The sequence below is a fragment of the Macrotis lagotis genome, chromosome 5 (genome assembly GCF_037893015.1).
Source record: "Macrotis lagotis isolate mMagLag1 chromosome 5, bilby.v1.9.chrom.fasta, whole genome shotgun sequence".
In the NCBI taxonomy this organism is placed as follows: domain Eukaryota; kingdom Metazoa; phylum Chordata; class Mammalia; order Peramelemorphia; family Peramelidae; genus Macrotis; species Macrotis lagotis.
Genome location: NC_133662.1, coordinates 177,895,496 through 177,917,669, shown reverse-complemented (window position 1 = coordinate 177,917,669; position 22,174 = coordinate 177,895,496). Strand labels below are relative to the sequence as shown.

Genomic DNA, 22,174 nt, shown 5'->3' with positions numbered 1-22,174 from the left:
GGCAGTGAGTGAGGAATGTAATAACTCTTTTGGAGGATGATTTGTGAGTATCTGGTAACTGATTGGGTTTGTGAAAAACAAGAGAGGAGTTAAAAAAAAAAGCATAGAATCCTAGAGTTGAAAGACCTTTAAAGTCATCTAATCTAATTCTTTCTTGGATCAAAAGTCCCCTCTGCAGAAGCATCCCCAAAAGTCTTGGTCTGAGGAATTCAGGTGATATGAGGAACTTAGTACCTCTTGAGGAAGAATGCTACATTTTTTGGACAACATTGTTAAGAAGATTTACCTCTTCTCCAGGCAAAAATCTGCCACTGTAAATTTGAAACTCCATCAATTCTGTGGCATTCTTCTCTGTGGGTGTAAAAAGAAAAAAATGTCATCCCTCTTTCACTTGACATCCTTTTTCTTTTATTTCAAAGCAACTGTCATATCGCATTAGATGGATTAAAATATTCTTGGTTCACTCAGCTAATTTTTGGGTGGCCTGGTTTCTAGACCAGTCATTTTTTCTCCTTTGGTCCAATTTTATTCTGTCAACTTTCTTCCTAAGATATAGCACCTAAAACTGGACATCATGTTCCACATGTATACTCACCAGATTAGAATGCTGTAGAACATGCTACCCCCCCTCAGTCTAAATCCTAGGACTCTATATATTGTCTGAGATACCACTGATTTTTTGACTTTCATGTTATAATGTTACCATGTGTCTAGTTGAAAGGCAGCTGATTTTCTAATGAATAAATTTCCTAACCATCCTTTCTTTATTGCATACTTATTGAATCAGTTTTTTTTGAACCTCTGTATAGGACTTCACATTTACTCTTTTTAAATTAAATTGTAACTCATTGTATTCAGGTCATCATTCTGACCGCTTTCTGTCTCTGTCATATATATTCGACTTCTCTCACACATATCTATGCCATATATGTGTCAAAAATAAAAGCTAGGTGGCACAGTGGATAGAGCATTGGCCCTAGAGTCAGAAGGACCTGAGTTCAAATCCACCCTCCAACCCTTAATGCTTAATTAGCTGTGAGATCTTGGGCAAGTCACTTAAACCCATATATATGTATACTCTCTCTCTCTCTCTCTCTCCATATATATATACATATATATGCATATATATATATGTATATATATTTATACACACATATATATATGGAAAGAGAGAGAAAGAACATGTAATCAATTCAAATTCTGTCATCCAAATTTTTTATTTTTGTTTTTGTTAGGTAGTGGGATTAAATGACTTGCCTGAGATCCACACAGCTAAGTAATTATTAAGTGACAGAGACTAGATTAGAATTCAGGTTCTCCTACCTCCAAGGCTGGTGCTCTATCCTCTAGGCCACCTAACTGTCCCTCATCCAGTGTTTTATTTATGACTTCAAGCTTTGCAAATCTTAAATTGGATATGAATGCCCTTACACAAATCAATCATAAAGATATCGAACTCAGTAGGGCAGGGCCAAAGACAAATCATAGAGTCACATATGTAGAAACTTTTTTCCAAGTCAGTAACTGCTCTGGAGGCCCTGGACCCCAGGGTTCTTTGACCCTCCTCTTACTCATGACTCAGGCCACAGGGGCTAGAAGCAAAAATATAGCTGGTACATTTACTATTGAGAGAAAAGGGAAGTCCTAGTTTATGGAGATGTATTCATGGAGACCCTGTTTGTAAACCTGAATTCAGTTTTTCATATATATATATATATATATATATGTATATATATATATATATATATATATATATATATATATATATATAGTTTCATTGGGAGAGTGATTAAATTGATAGTATTAGTAAAGAACTATAGTCAGCTAGGTGGCACAGTGGGTAAAAATACTTAATTTAGAATTAGGGAATTACTAGCTTTGTCATCCTCAGCAAATTACTTAATCTCTGTCTGCCTCCATTTCCTCATCTAAAAAATAAGATTATAGGGGATATAAATATATCCCCTATAATCTTATTTATATATATATATATATATGTAATAATAGGGTTGTTATGAAGATATGAAGAACAAATGTGTGTATGTTTTGTGCATATGTATACATATATACACATGTGTACATATAGTACTTTTGACATATATGCTTTATGAACCTTAAAGTGCCTCCTATTACTATCATGTCCATTTCTCATTGGGACTGTAGGATAAGTGGCCCTAGGTTTTCAAAAATTGTTCCAAAGCCACGTGCCTAATAGAAAGAGTTCAAAACATTGATTGCCAAGGAGCAGTCTAATTGCATTTGAACAGAGAGGCTCATCACTGGGTTGATCACTAGATAAGTAGGGTTATTTTTTAGCCACAATGAATAAGAACATTGAGGTGTAGAGAGATTATAATATGTCAGTGGGGGGGGGGGAGTATCTGTGTCCAAAAAATTATGGACAAATATTAAAATGGTATTTTATGAGTGAAATAGATTTTTATAGTTTAGCCCAGGAATTTCAACTATTATGGATAATGTTGATAGAGATAAAGTGTTATAAAAAATAGCCAATTTATAAAAAAGCTTTCAAGAGCTCAACTTATTCACAAATTAGGCATTGCCTCTTTCAATATATATTTACTTCCAATATATATTTACCAGGTCCGACATGACCTGGTTCAAAGTTTTTCCTTGGAAACCCATAGTGTATGGAATGCTAGACTTGGAATCAAGAAGACACCAGTTCTTCAATGTGAGCTCGGACTTTTAGAGGATATATGACAAAAAGTTCATGAAAGTCCTTTTCTCTGTTTTGGCAGAGGGCTCTCATTAAGTTGGCCTAAGGTATTGCTTTAAGGGGATAGGAGTGATTGTTGACTCAGTTGACACCTCTCCCACTTTTTGTTAGAAGGAGCATTCAACTATTAGATCCAAGTACTGGGTTTTATTCTTACTTATGTTACTGTCCCACTCAGGCAAAAATCAGTTTTGTACCTTTTTTTTGTCATCTTTGAAATGGAATGATTGTACTCAGGATTTGCTTAATTCTATGATTCTAAATCCTTTACTATGGTGAGCCTCTGCCCCTTTTGAGTTATCAAGAATGACTTTTCCTCTTAATGTCATAATACCAAATGAGAATGTAAACATCAAGGTCATTCTCCCAATTCTTCAGGATTATAGAGTCTGTCAACCCCAGGGCAGTGCTAGAGGGGATTTGTCTCTTCCTTTTTCCTAACATCAAACTCCTGTCTACTGGTAATAAAAGTAGAAGTAATTTTATTTCCTCTTCTCATAGTTTAAAGGGCAGTATAACAAACCAAACAATGGGGAATCTTGAAATTAATTTAAATGCGTTAGAGCTTCTATTGGTCCTCACTACAAATTTTTCCAAATGTTAGAATGTACGAGAAAAATGCAATGCACTGATTTCATCCCTTTATTTTTTAGAAAATATTTCTTTTAAAAATGATTTCTTGGGGCAGCTAGGTGGTGCAGTGGACAGAGCACCAGCCCTGGAGTCAGGAGTACCTAAGTTCAAATCTGACCTCAGACACTTAATAATTACCTAGCTGTGTGGCCTTGGGCAAGCCACTTAACCCCATTGCCTTACAAAAACTAAAAAAAATAAAAATAAAAATGATTTCTTTTATTATTGTGAAATAATATGACAAATTAAATTTGCTTTATTACTAATGGTTTCATTGTATCAAGAACCTGTGTTGGTGATTTTGTTTGGGGAGAATTGCTTAAGACTTATAGGTGGAATTTGAACCTTGCTTTTCCTGATTCAAAGGCCAGAATTCTCTTTACTTCTCCTTGCTACATCTCTCTCAACTATTTATGTTTAAATGAATTTCATACAGTATCACAGCTTTTCAATCACTCCCTCTAGGTTTCCATCAAGACTCTTAGTTCATTTGTTACTGCTCACTTTGTCTCTTAAATGGTTGTCAAGTTAGATTGTATTGTCTTTTTCTGTTACCATTTTTCTTCATACAAACAAACTTGAAGTATCTATCCCTTTCACTGTGTGGTTTCCTCTTAACCATTTTTCTTACTTGGCATCTTGTATGGTTTAGCAAACAGCTAGGTTTTCCTTGCCATTTCTCCCTTCATTTTGGTATAATTTATTCATAATAAAATCATGTTCAAATTTTATTTTTAATTTATTGCAGTTCTGTTGCTTTAGATATTTCTAACCAGTATTTTGACTCACACTAGTGACTTGAAGAGATGTGTTTATAGATGTTTTTCTTTGCAGTGGCTAAGACCCTCATACTCAGAAAATGTGTTTTGAATTCATGTTGGGTTTTTTTAATATCAGTTTCTAGTATATACTATTGAACAAGAATATGGAAAATAATTGTTGGTGTAGTATTTAAAGACAAAACACTGTTGAAATAAATGCACTGAAGCTTATTTAAGAGCATAGAATAATAATTCTGCTTTCTTCTCACAGTTGCTGCTGTGTATGACTCTACACTCAATTTCAGAAACAATGAAAACCCAACATTACTGGGTGTCTTAAGTGGAAAGAAATATCATGCAGACTTATATGTAAGGCAAGTTATCTTTGTTGCTCTAAGAATATTCATATATTGGCTCATGGTAGAATTACTGATAATTAAGGATCTCCTTTTTGCTCCTATATGGTGAATCTTCATTGCTTCTCCTTTGTCAGTTCCCAGTTTAGAAATAGTTTGTCAATATTTATTGATTTGTGCCATTAAGACACAATGCCTTGGTCTTTCAAGTGAAGTTTCATACTGAATCATAGTCCTCTAAGTGAAATTTCTTGAGTGACAGGCTTTTATTTTGTTTGCGTGACCCTAGTGAATACCTTCCTCTGTCATCTTAAGGTAGTAAAATTCATGCAGGGAAGGTTGCCTAAAACTTTCTTTAGCAGAGGTCACTAGTGGATGGATTTGTGAAATGAGAATTAGAAAGTAATGGGAATAGAGCTATTGTAGTTATAAATCCAGGGTCTCAGGGAAGAACAACTAGTGTTTTGATTCTATGCTTTGCTAGCACTGGTTCACCAGAGAACACTCAATGAAATATTGTACAGGGTGACTGTTGTTGAGATGGGTTTCATACAAGTATGTATGTAGAAATCATATGGCATTGTGTCTTAAGACCACACACTGAAATGATTGATATCTTCCAATCACACTTAATGTTTGAAAAAAAGACTAGAAATTAAAAATGTTTGACTAAGAATGAGTATATAATGTTTTTGGAACATTGGAGCCAGCTAGGTAGTATAGTGGATAGTGCACTACACTTGGAGTCAAGAAGACTCATCTCCATGAGTTCAAATCTGGCCTCAGACATTAGCCTTGTGACCTTGACAAATCATTTAACCCTATTTAACTCAGTTGTAAAATGAGCTGGAGAAAGAAATGACAAACTACTCCAATATCTTTGTAAGAAAACTCTAAATGGAATCATGAAAAGTTGGATACAACTGAACAACATCAAAAAATGTTTTTTGGAAAATGGGAAATGTTAATGAAGGATAAACATGGTGAAGAAATTAATTTGAAATTGAATCAATGATCACAGCCATTTAAAGTTTCCATAAAATTGAGTCATGTGCCTCATTTGCCTGAAGGATAGGTGGGGCAGAGAAAGAATATACAGACAGTCTGTTATACATTGATCTCAAAAGCATATAGAACATGTATGACAAACATCTTGAACAATTATTCTGTGGCATGGTGGTATAATATAATACATGCATGTTTTGGAATTTCCCTGGCTTCTTGACACTCTCTCTGTGAATACAGATCACAAACCATTTCTGCTTTGAGAGAGAAGTCTGAGGGAGTTGCTTAAGGCACATAAGATCAAGTAACTTGTCCAGAGTCTCCCAGTTAGCATCAGAAGTGAAACTTAATCCTATTTTTTGTCTCTAAGCCTAGCATTCTAACTACCATACTAGGCTGCCTCATATCACAAATCATTACAACATTAACAATGAACATACACTAAAATGATCTGAAAGAGTGTCTACATTTTTGACACCTTCTTTCAGAACTTTTGTAAGCTATTTCTTTTCATCTATTTACTTGCCTAACACCCACATCTCTGATTTGTCATGGTACTGAACAAAAGTCTTCAAGAAACAGGCTTGAAAGGTATCATTAATGAGTCAAATATAAAAGTCATTCCTACCAGCAAAAAAGAAAAAAAAGCAAAAAACAAAAACTGTGGGAATGAGGAAGGGATTGATTGATATCTCCAGGACTATTATGTAGTCAAATCCAAAACTCTGAAATTCCTATTGACTTAAAAACTGGCCAAGACATTTAGCATTTTACTTACTTGTTTTAAAAACAAGTTGCAGGGGTGGCTAGGTGGCACAGTGGATAAAGCACCGGCCCTGGAGTCAGGAGTACCTGGGTTCAAATCCGGTCTCAGACACTTAATAATTACCTAGCTGTGTGGCCTTGGGCAAGCCACTTAACCCCGTTTGCCTTACAAAAAAAAAAAACCTAAAAAAAACCAAGTTGCTAAAAGAGCAGCTAGGTGGTGCTGTAGATAGAGCACCGGCCCTGAAGTCAGGAGGACCTGAGTTCAAATGCGGCCTCAGACACATTATAATTACCTAGATGTGTGACTTTGGGCAAGTCACTTAACCCCACCACCTTACCATAAAAAGTTGCTAAAATATAGCAGAGCACAGTTAATTTAAGTTCTTTGTAGATATGAACAAAAGTATATACAAATAAATTGAATTTCTTCTGAGTATGAGCGGTTTGAGAAAGAAATTTGACCTCAAGGGATCCTGACTGATTCCAAAAGTATATTTTCTCTTTGCCAATCCTCTGGGATTTCCTTTTAAATCTAATAAAGATATATTTATATCTTCTCAAAGGTAATTCATCTTGTAGTCTAGTAAAGGAAATAGTAGTGAGAGTTTCTCTGTGTCATCAAGTGAAATAGATATTTAGATACTCTAGCCCTGGCATTGGATTCCCAAATAGAGTGAGGAGATGAAATGCCATTTCCCTTTTCAATCAATATTGGTTTTATACGGGGAATCCTCAACTGTACCTGTAATAATACATGCATCATTGTATATATCCTATTATGATGGCTAGAGAGCTCCACTAGGAGGTGTTATGGACCTGAGTTCAATTCCTACCATAGGCTAGGTATAGTGGCGCATATTTGTAGTTTGCTAGATGGATCACTTGAATCTAGAGTAAGAGAAATAGAGCAGATTCCTCTCTTATAAAACTATTGCAAATTCCTATCTCAGAGGGTTGTTGTGAGGATTATATAAATGTATGTATATAAAATGCTATAGTGATTTCAGCTATAATTATTATTATGAAATTATACATCAAGTTCAGAAGAGGGTAGCTAGGTGGTGCAGTGCATAGAATCCTTGGCCTGTAGTCATGAAGACTCATCTTCTTTAATACAAATCCAGCCTCAGACACTTAACTAGTTTTGGGACCCTGAGAAAGTCACTTAACCCTGTTTGCCTCATTTTCCTTCTCGGTCAAATGAAGTGGAAAAAGAATGGCAAACCACTCCAGTATCTTTGTTAAGAAAGCCTCAAATGAGGTCATGAAGAATCAACAAGAAGTCCAGAAGTCATAACCAGAACCTTAACTATCTGTAACATAACTGAGAATTCTAAGCCCCTCTCCCCCTGCAAAAAATCTCTTAGCCCAGAATTGTATCACAGAGTAAATTCAGTGAAGCTCATGTAAATGACAGGAAAACCTATCAGAGAGACTTCAGAGGCTATTTAATCATATTTTAGCAAGAAACTATTCTAGAAAACTTGATTTGCTTGACTTTCCAGCACAAGGAAAACAAGAAACAACAATTTTGATATATGTTTATTCATGTATGCATATATATATGTATGCAATTGAATAAACTGTTAGGAGTCAGACACAATGACAAAATGGAAGAGCTTTTAGTTAGAAGATAAAATCACAAATATCCTAGACATAACAAAAAGCATAGCAATTTAGGGTCAGTCAGTGTATGATAAAGCCTTATTACACTGTAGGCTTTTTTATAACAGTTGATGTTGTATGGATGTCCCTCAGTGGTGACCATCAGAAGAAAGTTAACTTACATTCAGTATAGTCTAAGAAGGTAATCAAGTGTATTAAATGCTAATTTTGTATTGTACATCCTGAAGTTTAGAATGAGATCTCTGTGGCCTTGGACATGTCATGCCATCTCTCCTTGGGCCTCAGTTGTCTAATCTGTCAAACACAGGGTCTTGACCAGATGATCTCTTTAGCTTCTTGTGGCTGTAGAGCTATGGTTCTGTGATCCATATCAAATACTAAGGGAGAGGAAAAATGTGTCATTTTTCATTTGGGAAGTTCATATCTGCAACACCTTATTCCCAAACAATGTTAAATAATTAATATCATTTGTATAATTGTTGATAGATTAATAAGAAATTTGAAAACCTTGAAAATCAGGGAGATTGATTTGTCCTGATAATAAACTTCTTACCAGAGCCATCCCTTTAAAGGTTATAGGGATTGTAGCAAATTGTACCACTGTGTAATGGACTCTCTATTTTTCTATATGTATTTATGAATATGAAATCAGATTGAAATGAGCAACAGGGGTAGCCTTGAGGAGGAAGTAAATCCCAGAAGTCCAGTAATTGGAAGGATATGTATGAAATCTTGCCAGAGACAGTCCCCAGCGGTATGGCCTTGCTTAGGATAAGGTAGACTTACAAGCTAATTGTATGTATAATTGCTTCAGGTCTTCTATTAAAAATTTAATTTTAAAATACCAAGAAGCTGAGCCACTTTCTTCTTCCCTACTGGCTGCCTCCCTGAATCACAGTTATGCCCCAAGGCATTGCAGCAGATTAGAGGTCCCTAAAGCCCTCTGTCCAGGACCACTGGACTACTTGTACAACAAGATAGAGGAATATGCATCTTACTATATTTGCTCTTTGTAGCAACCTCCAAGCTTTGTAACAAATAATCCAAAAATCTGTTCATTCAGCAGACATTTATTAAACGTATATGTGAAGCACTATACCAGTTACTACATGATACAAAGTTTAAATAAGATGAGTCTTCATCTTCCTAGAATATATATTTTAATAAGTGGATAAGATGAGCCCTTAGCTAGAATATATTATATTATATAATATATGATTGTTAAAAAGACTTTAAAGGGCATTTGGAAGGGTGAAAGGGTGGAGAAGGGAAGAGCTGAGATCACTAACCTTTGTTGGTTAGTTGACTCAATTTGGGATTTTCTTCACAAAGACACAGGACTGGTTTGTCATTTTCTTCAGCTCATTTTATAGATGAGAAAACTCAGACAAAAAAGGCTAAGTGATTCGTCCAGATCAGATTTGTCTGAGATCAGAGTTGAACTTAGGTCATCCTGATTGCAGGTCCTGCATTCTATCCACTAGTTTTTAAAATATGAGTTGGACTTTCAAAGAAACATAGATGTGCAGAGTACTGCCTCAGAAATGATTCATATTTGAAGAATAAAGCCATCAATTTTAAAAGGAATCAGTCATTTTGGATTCTTGTTCCTTGATGGTCAAGGCAAGGATTGGCTGGCAGACTTAGTAATACAATTTATCCTACTTTGGGAAAAAATGTGAATCTACTTTAAAATTCCCACACGTGTTTTGATCCCACGTTCCCAAAATACATGTTCTGAATTTGCCAATTCCTATTAATTTGATTTCCCATTTTGTTTTCAGAAATGGCTCTATTTGAACTCCTTAAAAGCTGCTAGTAGTTTTGTCTCTGAACCATAAAATCCAGTGGGATGTTATTTTGGGAGGAAGATCAAGTCTTACTAGAGCACTTAATCCATTGACAAAAATGCCTGGGCAGATTCAAGAGTTGAAACATCTATGCTCTAACTGGGCTTTAGCTTTTATTTGGAAATCTTATAATCTTTTTCATTGCTCAAGAGGGCAGTAAAATCATTTCTTCCATAGTTTACTTGCAACCATATTTTCATCAAATGTAACTAAAGGATTTTGCTTTGACTTTCAGTTTTTCAATTAAAAGGGTGAGGTTGGAATTTAGAATACAGAAGTGAGGCCTCTGAGAAAGACCTCATAGAAATGGTGGCTGCTATCATACTGGGTTTGCTCCTTCTAAACACTTGGATAGTTCATACAGATCTTATTTTTGCTGCCCTTTTTTTTTGCTTCTGCAGAAGGATTCCATTAGAAGAAGTCCCAGAAGATGAAGAGGAATGTTCCAGATGGCTCCATAAGCTTTATCAAGAGAAGGTCAGTTGGCTGTTTTTGGAAGTAGCCTCACAGCAGTTTATAAATCATTTAAATAATTAATTTTCCCCCTGCAGCAGGAGGCAGTCCTAGATGGGCTACTAGTATCAGGTGATGAAATGTTGCTTTGTTCCCCTTGATACATTCTCTCATGCAGCCAACTCTCCATTACTCGAAGGCTAATCAACATTACTTTACCCTTTTGTTTCAACTTTCCTTTTCTCCCATAGTCTAATTTTTTTCACTATCTTATTATTAAAATAAATTAGCCTTTCCATCAAAGGATGGGGAGGATAAACACAAATCATTCATATTTAATTCTTGATAATATCAGCAGCTAAAAGAAAATTTGGTCCAGATATTGAAAATAATAAACAATTGCATTTTTGGTCAGTCAACAAACATTATTAATTTTTTTGTTTAAGTTATATGCAAATTTATTATTTATTTTGAACATACATTTAAAAATGTTTTGAGGCAGTTAGGTGGTGCAGTAGATAGAGCACCAACCCTGGAGTCAGGAGGACCCGAGTTCAAATTCAGTCTCAGACACTTAATAATTGCCTAGCTGTGTGACTTTGGACAAATCACTTAATCCCATTGCCTTAAATAAAGAATTAAAAAAAACATTTTGAGTTCTGATTTCTTTCTCCAGCACCTCTCTCACCCATTGAGAAGACAGATAAGGATATCAGTCATTCATGTGAAATCATTAAGCTGGAGATTATTTGGTGGGCATTAAAGGTTTTCATAGTCAGCCTTAGAAAAAGAAGAGGATAGTTATTCCTCTGATATATAAAGACGGTTGGATAAAATAGATGGATGAGGAAAATGGAAGCAAGTGCAGGTAATGAAGGATATACAAAAGTCTGGCATGATCCTATGAGATTTGAGTTAAGACTACTAAAGCTCAGGATAATCACAGCTTTACAGACTAAGAGTAACAAAAAGAGTTGAGAGTTTGTTATTGTTAACTGGAGGGGAAAAAAGAATAAAAAATGGATTTTAGATTTAGAGCTAAAAGGGACTTTAAAGGCTAATAGAGTCAACTCCTCATTTCATAGTTGGAAAAATTGAGACATAGAAAGATTAAGTGACTTGCTAGAGTCATAGTACTGGAGTATGAACTGAAGTTAAACTCAGATCTTTCTGATTCTAAGTCCAATATTCTGCTTACTCTGGGTCAGCTATGTAGAACAGTAGATGATACTCTGGATCAGAAGTCAGGAGGACTCTTCTTCTAAAGTTCAAATCTGGCCTCCAACTTACCAGTCCTGGGTAAGTCATTGTTTGCCTCAGTTTTCCCGCCTATCAAATGAGCTGGAGGAGGAAATAGTCAAACCACTCCAGTATCTTTGCAAAGAAAACCCTAAGTGGAATCATGAAGAGTTGAATATGACTGAAACCACTGAACAAAAACAACATTCTACCCACTATGCCACTAACTAGATATAGAGGGAATGATATCCAAGACTGAGACAATAGTAGAAAGAGATTTTTAACTTGGGGGGTTTGTGAAATTATTTTAAAAAATATTTTAATCCTTATGCTTCAATAGATTGACTTCATTTGAACTATTTAATAACTAATTATTTATTCCTTTTGATAAGTAATTATTTGATAATAGCAATTACTTTTGATAATTAATTTCAGTATAATTGCTTTCTTTTATTTTCTACATTTAAAAGCACTGTTTGGGGATAGACTCTAGAAGGATTCTACACTACAGTTGTGTGACCCTGGGCAATTCAATTAACCTTTATTTTCTTCAGTTTTGCCATCTCTAAAATGGGGATCATAATAGCAAGTCTTGCTGTAATCCTTTTGGCTAGTGAATAGATCTCTGGGCCTAGAATTAGGAAGACTGGATTTCAAATTTTGCTTCAAACACTTACTAACTGTGTGACTTTGGGCAGGGTTATTTTGAAGAGAAAATGAGATAATATTTGCCAAGTATTTTGCAAACCTTAAAGTAGTTTTCTCTTATAATGCTCTTTCTAGTTCTGTCAATTATCTTCAATATTTATCCACTTACATAGACCATGTATGTGACCTTCCTAGCCTTCTAGTTTTCCTCCTATGGACTTCATCTATAACCAGAAACACTCAAAGTAATATGTACATGGAAAGGGAGAGGGAGGGAGAAAACTAATCTAAGAGGGAAGAGAAAGCATATCACATATCTAATTGATTTTAAGCTTGTTCATTTGAATCAGTGCAAGGCCATATTTATTTTTTTGGTGGTGAGTTTAAAGTATTTTTTTATGTAAGAAAAGCTCAGAGTTGATTTTCCTCTGTGTGGTGATTTATTTCATGTTACCAAAAAACCCCAAACAACCCTACATAAAAAACTTCTGACCACTCTTCAACTTAGTTTCTTTCTAATCTCTTCAGACAAAGCTTGCCCCTGAGATAACTATCTGATGGATCGGGAATTCTTCACAGCCTTGTTCATAAGCTGACCAAAGGTTGCAGAATTACAGAATTTAAAAATTGGAAGTGACCTCCTCAATAGTCTTCTATTCTATCTTGAATTCAAAAGAAATTTCCACCATAACATTCATGACAAGGTTGGGGGGGAGTGGTCTTAATTCTCTGCTTGAAGACTGCCAACATGAGTCAATTCACAACTTTTCAAAGCTCAAATAGGAAGCTTTTTCTGCAATGAAATCCATAATGCTTCTCTGCAGACTCTACCCATGGTTCTGATTGTCAGAGCCTGGCCAAAGAAGACTTGTCTTTCTTCTATATTACAGCCTTTCAAATACCTATCTTCCCTTCTCTTTTCTCTACATACCTCTAGTTCTTTCAATTGATTCTCATTGAGACTCATAGTAGGGCAGACAAGAAATAAATTCATTAAGCACCTACGGTGTGCTAAAGGACTTAAAGATTATTATCACATTTGATCCTCATAACAACCTATCTCCATTGTACAGATGAGGAAACTGAGGCAGGCAACAGTTGAGTGACTTTTCCAGAGTTACACAGCTGATAAGTGTTCAAGGCTGGATTTGAACTCAAGGCTTTTTACTACAGTAGTTGTCTTCCTCTTCTGTAGCTTTATCTGTGTTCATCTTAAATTTGGAACCTAGTACTCCAGAATGTAGTCTGTTGGACAAAAGTTAAGTGAGACAATTGTGTCCTTTTCCCTAGAAGTTAGATACCTGCCCCCCACTTTCTCTGTTTCTCTTTCTTTGTCTCCCTCTCTCCCTCTCTCTCTCACAAAGTGTCTGAAGCTAGATTCCAACTCATGAAGATTAATTAGTCTGACTCCAAGGCTGGCAGTCTCTCCTCCATATCACCTAGCTGCTCAAAGTTATATAAACAAGATAGTGAATACCATACCTGGAATTTTAGTACAATTCTCCAGATGACAAGGTCAGTTCTTCATTATAAACCTTATTGAGACATTGCTTGAAGGAGAAGTCCCCTTTATCATGAACTGGTTATTAAGAAAGGAATTGTCTAGTTCATGAATAATATGGGGTTCAAGGTGAGTAGAAGAAAGAAAATCACTTTCTCAGTGTCTTGATAAGATATGCCATCCATGTATACAAAAGGGAGACCATTATAGTTCTGCAGAGTCAATAGAATGGGAGGCATCAAGATAGGATTCTATAAGCCGTTTGTTTTATGATATAATTTTTAATTTTCCCCCAAGAAACTGATAGGGAGAATGGCTAACATTTTCCATTCACTCAGGTGGCTTGGAAGTGATTTATGTTTTAGCCTATATCATCAGAAGTTTGTTTTTTTTATTTTCCTTCCTACCTATCTTATTTGTTTAGTATTTTATGTTCCTCTAACACTCTCACATGCATGCCATAGTGCATGGAATATTGGATTTGGAATGAGCAAAAACTGATTTTGAATCCTATTTCTGACATTTGATAGCTATATGACTTAATCTCTCTGTGCCTCAATATTATCTGTAAAATGGAGATAGTAATAGCTTTACTCATGGAGTTGTCAAGAGATTTAAATGAATAGTGTATTTGAAATGCACTGCCAATTTTAGTTACTATTTTTTATTATCATATATAGTGTTCATATAGAAATGATCTGGTGACGAGTTACTGTCTTACTACTATCCTTTAACTAGTGGATAGATCTCTGATCCTGGAGTCAGGAACACCAGATTTCAAATTGTCTCAAACATTAGATGGGCAAACCACTTAATCTCTGGTCTGCCTCAGTTTTTTTATCTTTAAATCGGAGATACTAAAATCACCTACATTGTTGTGAGGATCAAATAAGATATTTGTAAGACTCTTAGTGCAATGCCTGCACATATAAATATATGCTATATAGATGGTATATAAATGTTTATTAATTTCCATGTGATTCTTTTTATAGTAAATGTTCTCCTAGCTGTGCAAAATGAGTACTTTTTTGTAATTGAATAAGAGTATTGGGATGCTAAGTTCAGTAACAGGATTGGAAGTGTGATATATTTCTCAGTTCTGTTCTCATGTAGCTTTTTTCCTTCTCCTAGATCTCTATATTTCCATAATTTTTCAATCCCTGGAAACCATACATATTTAATATGACAGCCTCTACTAAAGACTACATTGCATTTTTATCATTAACATTATGTCTGGGTACTTGTGGCAACAGTTCTGTCTATAATTCCAGGAAAGTTAATTTGTTGAATACCCAAGGATATTTTGGTAGTCATATTTGTAATAGGGGGTTTGTCTTCTATTAACAGTTTACATAATAGAGAGCTCCTGGTATAGAATTTCAATAATAATAATGATAATTTGCATAAGGCCTGTTATGGCACTCTGCTCAACTCTTTTAAAAATATTATTTCCATTTATCTGCATAACAATCCTGGAAGCAAATGGTATTTTTATCCTTATTTGATTGTTGAGGAAACTGAGGCAGATAAAAGTGACTTGTCCAAGATCACACATCTGGTAAGTATCTGAGGTCAGATTTGAAAATACCAAGATGATCTTCCTGATTCAAAGTCTAGTGCTCTATCCACTGTCACCCAGCTGCCCTTTGGAATCAGGAAAACTTGAGTTCAAATCTCATATACTTATTAACCTTGGGTAAGTCATTTACCTTCTGTTTGCCCAGGAGGCAGCTGGGGGGGGGGGGGGGCTCAATGGATAGAGCACTGGGCTTGGAGCCTCAGGCACTAGCTGGCTGATCAGATCACTTTATCTGGGTTTGCTTTAATCCACTGGAGAAGGAAATGACAAACTACTCCAGAATCTTTGCCAAGAAAACTACACAGACCAATGATCTGAATGTACTTTATACACTTGAGAATATTATTCTAAGCGGGAGTCTGTGGGCTTTATTCCAGGAGGTCCAGAACTTGAAGACCCTCCCCCTGCTCTAGGAAACTGTGTTTAGGACTGCCTCTAATCTAATGAGCTGAGCTGCTGGCATCCTCCTCCTCTCACCCCATGTGAGTTCATAACTATACCTCTTTATCCTCCCAGGATTCCTTTCAGGAGGAATATTACAGGACAGGAACATACCCTGGCACCCCCATTGTGCCACCTCGGCGACCTTGGACTCTCCTGAATTGGCTCTTGTGGGCTCTGCTGCTTCTCTACCCCCTGTTCCAGTTGGTGGTTAACATGATCAGCAGTGGCTCATCACTCACGCTGGCCAGCTTCGCCCTCGTTATCTTTGTGGGTAAGTAAAGGAGACGATTCTCTGGCTATGCAGGTGGGGTGGGAACTAGTGAACAAGCTCAGCCAAAATGCCCTGGCACTTCATCTGAGACTTTTTGTTTTTGGTGAGTCAATTGGAGTTGAGAGATTTGCCCAGGGTTACATGGCTAGTAAGTGTCTGAGGCTGGATTTTGAACTCAGGTCCTCCTGACTCCAGGGCTTCCATCTGGCTGCCCCACTGAAGACCCACAACTTTTGAAAAATAGAACCCAGGCTGGGCCAGGCACCTTGGTGGTCACCTAGCCTAGGATTTCCCAAACTGTGTTCTGTTGATATACTTGAAGCCTTTCCCAGAAATTGTAATAAAAGACAAGCCCTCAAAAGTCTCCCCACGATGTTCACTGTGTTGGTTCCCTCCAGCCATCTGCTGAGCAGCTGGAGCCAGGACCCTTGCCTGGGGAGTCATCACTTTATGTCTTCTGTGTCTGCATGGGTCAGAGCTACTGCTAAGGGGAGCAGCCTGAGTCCCAGGGAGGGATTGAGCCCTGTAGGAGAGGCTGGCTAGCAGGGCTGTCCAACCCTTTAGTTCTTATGGTCCACATCATCCAACAAAAACCTGTCAAGAGCCACAGACAGGATTCAATACCCATACAAGAATATGATGCAATGAGCACAACAATAAATGGGGCAGTGGGTGCCATATTATACAGGATTCAAGGGTCCAAGACATCAGCCTGAGCAACCTGGACAAGTCCCTTTTAGCCCCCTGCTCCAGAATCCTAGAAATGACCTAAAACTTGCTAATATAGCACCTATAGAGGAGTGAAAATGAAAGAAACACAAGTCAAAAGAGTAGCCTCATCTGCCCTTTTAACCTTAGCCTAAATGCAGCCCCATTTATTTGGAAGCAGGGTTCCTGACACCTCTGGCACCTTCCTATTTTTCTGCTATTACTCTGGTTTGATTTCAGCATTAGACACTAGCTATTTGGCTATGGGTAAGTACTTCACCCTGTTTGCCTTAGTTTCCTCATCTGCCAAATGAACTGGAGGAGGAAAGGACAAACCACTGCCAAGACCCCAAATGGGGTTATGAAGAGTTGGACATGACTGAAATAACCTAACCACAACTAAAATACTACTAAGTGGTGGCTATTGGTGGCAGCAGTGTGATAGTAGTGATGGTGGTTGTTACTCAGACATTAATTACTGTATTGGGTACAGAGGATATAAAGACAAACTGTTTCTTGACCTCATAGAACTTGGGTAGAGAAGATATATAGATATGGAGAATGTTAAGGACAAGATGCTGCATAGCAGTTTAAAAGAGTCAGCCATGAGCAGGAAACAGCCTAGTTTAGACTTTTCTGCAGGTGAATTTATACCTGCTACCTTTGAAGGAAACTACAATTTCAAGAGGTAGAAATGAGGAATACATGCATTGTGAACAAGGACTAAAGAGGAAGGTGAAAAATCAAGTGTGGGCAAGAGGTACATTTGGGACTGGAATAGTTGGTGTAGTAAGTGGGGGGGGTAATAAGAAATAAACCTGGGAAGGTAAATAGGTGCCATGTCATGAAAGGCTTTAATTGATAATATGATTATTTGGAATATAAAAGGAACATAAAATTTTTCAGTGGTGGAGTCTTTTTGATCAGATCTTTATTTTAAAGATAGACTCTTGTGGTTGCATGAAGGATGAATTAGAAGAAGAGATTAAAAGTTATTGCAATTATTCTAGAAAGAAATGATGAAAGTAGAAACCAAGGAAGAGGCTGTGAGGTTAAAAAAAATAGATGTGAGAGATACAGAAGATGGGGTTTTAGATCTGTTTTTTCCCAAACTGTCCATGTCAGTGCAGTTCCAAACAGCCTCCTTCCTCCAGCACCAAAGGTCGTTTGTTTCCACTAATAGGGAACCTATATGTGAACTTGATTTTTGGTCAGAGTCATCTTTTCTTTGAGATTGGTGGTAGATGGAGGGCTAGAAGTGAGTCAGAAAGACTCCTCTGTGAGTTCAAATTTGGCCTCAGATATTTATTAGCTGTGTGATCCTGGGCAAGTCACTTAATCCTGATGCCTCAGTTTCCTCACCTGTAAAACTCTGGAGAAGGATATGGCAAAACCCCAGTATCTTTGCTAAGAAAACCCAAGTGGGGTCATGAAGTGTCAGACAGGACTGCAATGACTCAACACCACCACCAATGAAGGGGAATCCTAACATATTGTACTGGTCTGATGCATAGCATCACCCCATTTTTTGTGATGCTAACAGTGATTTTTCTTATGATTAGAAATGAATTGGGAAAAAAATCTATTCTATTTTAAAACTGCCTAATACAACTATCTCAGTGGCTACTTAAATTCTGTGAATTAAATTTAAATCCTTAGAATCTGGATGCTTTATTTTGTTTTCCCAAAAATCCAGAACAGTGTTTACCGTATAGTATCAGTTAACTAATACTTGTCATATTGATTTGAACTAAATTCATAGCAACTTCATAACGTCCTTGCCCAAAGGAATGGGTGCAAAATCTGGAGGAGTAGATAATATGATTGACAAGAAAAAGTATCCAAAAATATGCTGAAGGACTATATTATTAATGCAGGTCTTCTAAGGTGGAATTTTGCAGGGACAAATGCAGAGTACTATATATCTGGTTTAAAAAAAACAACTTTACAAACACAACTTTGTAGAAAGTGGTGTGTCTAGATGATGAATCATCTGAGAAAGGCCCAACTATCTGGGGGGATTGCAGGCAAAAAACCTAAATGTGAATTGTAGCTTCATTGAGAGGCAGTGTTGAACACCCCCACAACTATGCCCTTGTTGGACCATAATTAGAATATTATGTTTTGTCCATGTGTCACATTTTTGTAATGGTAACACTGGAGAGTGAACAGAGGAGGGTGAATAAGATGGCCAAGGGCCTGTGGGTGATGCTATTGAAGAGAATGGTCCTGGGAGCGGGGCTGGCATAACTTTAGTGTAAATATTTTAAAAGTTAGTATGTATTAAGATTATTAAACTTGTTCTCAGATTCAGAGCAATGACTGCAGAAGCTACAAAGGCAGATATAAACCTAGTGTAAGAAATGGGGTATCTCTGGAGGTAACGTTTCCCTTAGCTCAGAGAAGGCTTTTTTGACCACTTGGTGGCAATCTTGTAAAAGGGATTCTCAGTTAGCATGAATTGCATTGTGTAGCCTTTAATGTCCTCCACAACCGGAAAGTTCTGTGATTAAGGATATTAACAAATTTTGTGAATTAATAATGTCCCTCTCTCCCAAAAGAAATGCATGAATTCTCAAAGGCTGAAGATCACAGGTAGCCTTAGCTCACCATGAGCTCCACACCTTTACATATTAACCTCCTCCTGACTCTTGGTCCTCTCTCTGCAGCATCAGTTGGTGTTCGGCGCATGATCAGCGTGACAGAAATTAACAAAGGTTCTACCTATGGAAACCACAACAGCGCGCAGAAACAAAAGTGATTGGTTCAGGGACTGCTTTTCATCCAAAGGGAACTTCAGAAAACTCTTGATTCTCTTCAATAGGACAGAGTGATGAAGGTTGGATGAGAGACTCCTGGGGATCTATCTAAAGTCACTCTCCCTTTTTTGAGGGGGGCTTGGTCTCAAAGCCAGATGGGGAAGAAGATGTATTCTTAAATCCTCTCTCCTAACATTTTTTTAAGCGGGTTTTCTTTCTTTTCCTCTATGTGTGTGTGTGTGTATGTGTGTGTGTGTGTGTGTGTGTGTGTGTGTGTGTGTGCACATCCATATATGCGGAAGGCTTTTGTTTTATAATAATCCCAGGCATACCTTTGGGGGGAGGTGGGTTAGGGAATCCCTTTCATCCTTTGGTGCTGAGTTTTCTGTAACCCCTCTACAAGGTTACCAGGGATGGAGCAGAGAGTGCTTTTACAAAGAGAATTCAATTATGCCTCCCAAAAAAACTAACATATATGCCTGGCACTTGTGAGGTTTATGTTTACACAGGCCTCCTTCACTCTCTGCCCCTTCCCTCCTCTTGGCATGGTGTTTTGGTGATCCTTATTACAAGGGGATGGCTTAGGTAGAGAGAGTGGACATGCCTGGAAATCATGAAGCCTTCTAAATGAGGTAGATGGACCATATAGATAAAAAAAATATGAACTTCTATACCTAATAAGAGAGCCTGTGTTCGCCTAGAAACAGAGGACTTGGGGGAATGTGTGAAAGCTTGTTGAATGCCTCCTCCCGATATAAGCCTTTCTTTCCTCCCCTCTGATTCCTGGGTCACATACCTGAGATGTTTTTGCTGCTGTGATTTTTCTGGCATTCATCTTGTTTGTCCCTGAGTCAGCACCAGCATGCCCATGCCCTCCTCACCCTCAAGACCAAATATAATACAATGACTTGGTAGATGATTACCTTCTGTGGGTGTTTCCTTGTCCAGGACATCAGCTAATCAAAATGCAAAAGACAAGCGTGAGTTCATTGGCACAATCCAGAAATCTCACCCAGACATGGACATCCACTTGATTAAAAAGCTATTTAGCCTTCTCTCACTTGTTTTTTGGCTGTTTTTTTTCTAAGCATCATTAGTAGCTCTCATCGAGCTCTCACAAAGTTCAGCTTTTGATTAGAGCCGTGGTCTCTCAGATAGCCCCTAATTTATTCTACGGAAAGATTCAGAGTTTGGAGAGAGATCGACTAGGAAAGGACCCCATGCTAACATCTGCTTGCTAGACAACTTAGCTAACTGCTAGGAAAAGCAATAATTTTACCCAAAAGAGAACTCTTCTAAACAAGATGGGTTCCTTTAGGGACAAGTGTACTTCAGGCAGGGACACCAATACTACACTCTGACAGAGATATGTAGGACTGGCCATTTCTGGTTCGTTGAGTAATTTCTTTTTGCGGATACAAAGCCCTTCTTGAGCACTAATGCAGGAATTGATTCTTGGACAAATTTGAGTTTAAAGGCTCATTCTGTTCAGAGAGCTCCACTTTCAGACAACCTGTTTCTTATTCAGTCTATTAATATTTATTGAATGTGACTTTGTTCAGCAGTGCAGGAGACATGAGACCTTTCCGTTTAAAGAGCTTTTGATCTATGTGGAAGAAAATACAAATAAATGCAAGAAAGAAACAGGACCAAGAATAACTCTGGATTTGTGACTATCATTGAGATCGACTTTGTATGAGGCTTGTGCAGTCATTTTCATTATTTTATGTCATGTCCTTGTGTGTGTATGTAATGTACACTAAGAGAGAATGATTTAGGAAATAAAATGCCTCTTATCATTTTCTGATGACAGAATTACAGTGTAATGAGACTAATCATCAGTTGTTTTTAAACCTGCCTTTGAATGTAAACTAGACAGAGTATAAAGGGACAATGTGCTGGGAAATAGCAATGGTGGTCATTTCTAATACTGGATGTGATCTGGACCTTCCACCATCTTTTATCATGCATTCTTTGTTCCTTGCTAAACAGAGTATTGTTCCTCATCTTTAGAAATTTGGGGGCTTCCTTTTTTGGAAGAGAATTACTAGATTGAAAATTGTCTTTTATTATTCCAATTCAGCTTTGGGGTCCTTTAACCTCTGCCTGCTCCCACTTTCTGCTGTGTGTGTGACCCATTCAATATAACAGTCTAAAAGACCCCAGGACAGTTGCTTGGCTAGGAATGAAAAGCCCAAGGAGCCTGTTTAAATTGTTCCTTTTATGTGGTAGGGAACTATAGATTAAGAAGCTCACTTCATAGCATCTGTCTGTCTGACATTTCATCTTGGGTAAACCTTAGCCAAGGTGTGCTCACAAAGCCAGTGATCATGGGGGGGGGGAGGGGTTGGGGGGATTGTATTTGCTGAAATTTAGTTGCTCTATATTAGCTGTAATATCTGGGTTCTTTTATAGCAACAAAAATTAAAAACTTTTAGCTATATATTTAAAATGTCTAACTAGGCAGATACTGAATCTTAGTGATATAATCAATACCTGCCTAATTGAGAGATGATGACCAATCTGTCCCAAAAGCTAATCAGGGTACTTATTTGGACTACACTTAAAAAGGAAGCTTATCCTAAAATTTCTTAAGGTGACTTGTTCTGTGGGCATTCTTTAAAGATAAAACTGGGCAAAAAAGTTTAGTACAGCCCACTTTTATTTTCAATATTGACTTATCTTCTATAGTCACTAGCAACTCTTTAAAAGCTTCCAATAGCCATATCCATATATATAAATAGAAAATTAAATTGCTTTAAGATAATTTTAAGATCAAATTTAAAAAGTATGTCCAAGATTTAGAGTCCTGCCATTATTTAGAAATTGATGA

General features: G+C 37.1%; 1 protein-coding gene across 5 annotated transcripts in view; it reads left to right on the top strand.

The window, feature by feature from the left end:
- The window catches only part of AGPAT4 (1-acylglycerol-3-phosphate O-acyltransferase 4), a 165,740-nt gene extending 144,070 nt beyond the window's left edge, over positions 1–21,670 (top strand). For all 5 annotated transcript variants that reach the window (XM_074187993.1, XM_074187989.1, XM_074187990.1 and 2 more), the window contains 4 exons: positions 4,406–4,508; positions 10,141–10,216; positions 15,676–15,874; positions 19,252–21,670. In XM_074187993.1, coding sequence (XP_074044094.1) covers positions 4,406–4,508; positions 10,141–10,216; positions 15,676–15,874; positions 19,252–19,343 — 470 coding nt within the window. In that variant the 3' untranslated portion in view covers positions 19,344–21,670. The remainder of the gene's footprint in view (positions 1–4,405; positions 4,509–10,140; positions 10,217–15,675; positions 15,875–19,251) is intronic.
- Positions 21,671–22,174: the final 504 nt, after the last annotated feature.